Source organism: Oratosquilla oratoria, chromosome 42 (assembly GCF_046742065.1).
Source record: "Oratosquilla oratoria isolate Oo_2021 chromosome 42, ASM4674206v1, whole genome shotgun sequence".
Lineage (NCBI taxonomy): Eukaryota > Metazoa > Arthropoda > Malacostraca > Stomatopoda > Squillidae > Oratosquilla > Oratosquilla oratoria.
The window spans coordinates 43316905-43319404 of NC_134818.1; the positions used below are offsets into that span (position 1 = coordinate 43316905).

The 2500-nt window shown below is 44.2% G+C and overlaps 1 protein-coding gene across 1 annotated transcript in view; it reads right to left on the reverse strand.

The window, feature by feature from the left end:
* The window catches only part of LOC143021666 (uncharacterized), a 2275-nt gene extending 1343 nt beyond the window's left edge, over positions 1-932 (reverse strand). The window contains exon 1 of the mRNA XM_076179276.1: positions 370-932. Within this exon, the coding sequence (XP_076035391.1) occupies positions 370-932 (563 nt within the window). The remainder of the gene's footprint in view (positions 1-369) is intronic.
* Between the last annotated feature and the right edge of the window lie 1568 nt (positions 933-2500).

The window sequence follows — 2500 nt, forward strand, 5'->3', positions numbered from 1 at the left end:
TGTAGTATGATGGTTCCTTCTTCCAGATCCTTCCTTGTGACTGGGGATTGATGTGTGTCAATGTGATGTTGTTTTATGGCTCCATTAGAGAGGTGAAGGGTGAGGCGTCTTGAGAGCTTTGTTGTAGTCGACCCTATGTACTTTTCATTAGGGTTTCACAGTTCCCTTTTTTACATGTGTATTCGTACACAAGGTGGCCACGTTGGAATACCGGGATTTGCTGCCTAGGGCTTCTTAAGGAGGAGGTGGGACGTTTTCCTATTATGGTACCAAATGTTTAGGTGGATTTTGTCGTCACTGTTGGAGGGTCTGACGTTTTTTCCGATGATCTTCCTGATGGCGTCCTCGTCTGCTCTATAATGGGAGGACATAATGTTCTTGTAAAATATAGTAATCTTATGTCCTGTTTGAATGTTGTCGGTCGGGGGTCTGTACCATCTGTCCAGGTGTGTATTGATGACATTTTGTACCTCTTTGTTTGAGAAATCGTTGTTGACCAGGACTTGTGTGATCCTGTCTAGCTCGGCGTGGGTACGGTTCCAATCACTGCAGTGCGACAGGGCTCTTCTGACGTAAGCATCTATGGTGGACTTACGGTATCGTGATGGGCATTCACTGTTCCCGTTTAGGCAAAGACCAGGGTTGGATGGTTTGGAGTAAACTCCGGTCTTGAAACTTTGAGAACTGGCATCGATCTTAACGTCCAGGAAAGGGAGTTGTCCGTTGACGCTGTTCTCTGTGGTGAAATTTAGGCCAGAAACACGTTGTAAGGTAGTCTTTAGGTCTTCTAACTCCCTTTGGTCCCTTACGAGGACAAAAATATCGTCCACGTACCGAGTATAAATAGGAGGCTTACGGGTGGTGCTGAAAACCTCCCTCTCCACCATGCCCATGAAAAAATTAGCAAAGAGGACACCTAGAGGTGAGCCCATCGCGACACCGTCAATTTGCCCCAGGGGACAACTTTACAGACAAATTGACGGTGTCGCGATGGGCTCACCCCTAGGTTTCCTCTTTGCTATTTTTTTCGTGGGCATGGTGGAGAGGGAGGTTTTCAGCACCACCCGTAAGCCTCTATTTATACTCGGTACGTGGACGATATTTTTGTCCTCGTAAGGGACCAAAGGGAGTTAGAAGACCTAAAAACTACCTTACAACGTGTTTCTGGCCTAAATTTCACCACAGAGAACAGCGTCAACGGACAACTCCCTTTCCTGGACGTTAAGATCGATGCCAGTTCTCAAAGTTTCAAGACCGGAGTTTACTCCAAACCATCCAACCCTGGTCTTTGCCTAAACGGGAACAGTGAATGCCCATCACGATACCGTAAGTCCACCATAGATGCTTACGTCAGAAGAGCCCTATCCATCCATCTCATCCCTGTCACCCCTCATGTTCACTCCTTTCATATCTGCCTTCCACAGCTCTTTTACTAATCTTTCTTCACTCATTCTTACCATGTATCCAAGCCATCCTAATACTCTTTCATAAATTCTCTCTCCCAACTACCTTTCCACCCTCGTTCTTCTCCTCACCTCCTCACTCCTCACTCTATTCAGCCTAGTAACTCCTACCATGCTTCTCAGGCATTTAATCTCAAACATATTCCATCTCCTCCTCTCTTCCTCTCTTATGCCCCATGCTTTTGTCCCATACAGTGCTGTCGGTGCAATCACTCCTTTATACAATCGCCTCTAAGCATCGATTCCCAAATGTCTATTTCCCATTACACTTTCTAATCCCCAAAACCATTATCTTGCTTCTCTCAATCTATATTTTACCTCCACCTCCACTCCTCCCTATCCCGCCACATTTGCACCCAAGTATCTAAAACTACCTACTTTATCCAGTTTCTCTCCCTTAATACTCACTTCCAATTTCTTGCCATATTCTCCCCTTGTAAACTTCATCACCTTATTTTTTACCCACTTTTATCTTCAACTTCCTTCGCACACCTTCCCAAACTGTCACTAACTTCCTTGATCCTCTATTGGTCCTGCTACAAGCTCAGTGTCGACAGCAAACAACAATTTGCTTATTTCTCATTTTTCTCCATTTTCTGGAACCATTTCTAATCCCTGGCCGATTACCCTTGCTTTTATCTCTCGCACTGCCCCATCCATGTATAAATTGAACAGCAAAAGAAAACTAACGAACCCTTGTCTGTGCAATAGAATTTTTTTGAGAATTCGTCTAATGTGATACCTGGTGTAAATGGAACAGTACCAGCTTTCTGGTGTGTGTATGGGTGTAATTGGGATAGTAGTTGAAAGTATGTCATGAGTAAGACTACACGTTCCGATTAATCTTGTCGTCTGAGACCTAGTCTGAGTTCCTGAGGCTTTCTCGGAGTTCACTCTCAAATATGAAAGCAATTTTGAAGAGATTTCTCTTTGGTGTGGTGTGGATCATGATTGTAAGTTCTAACCAAAGAGTATAAGGGTAAAGTGATCCAAGTGGCTCAAGTGATGCAAAGAACTTTTTAAAGTACTCTACGAAA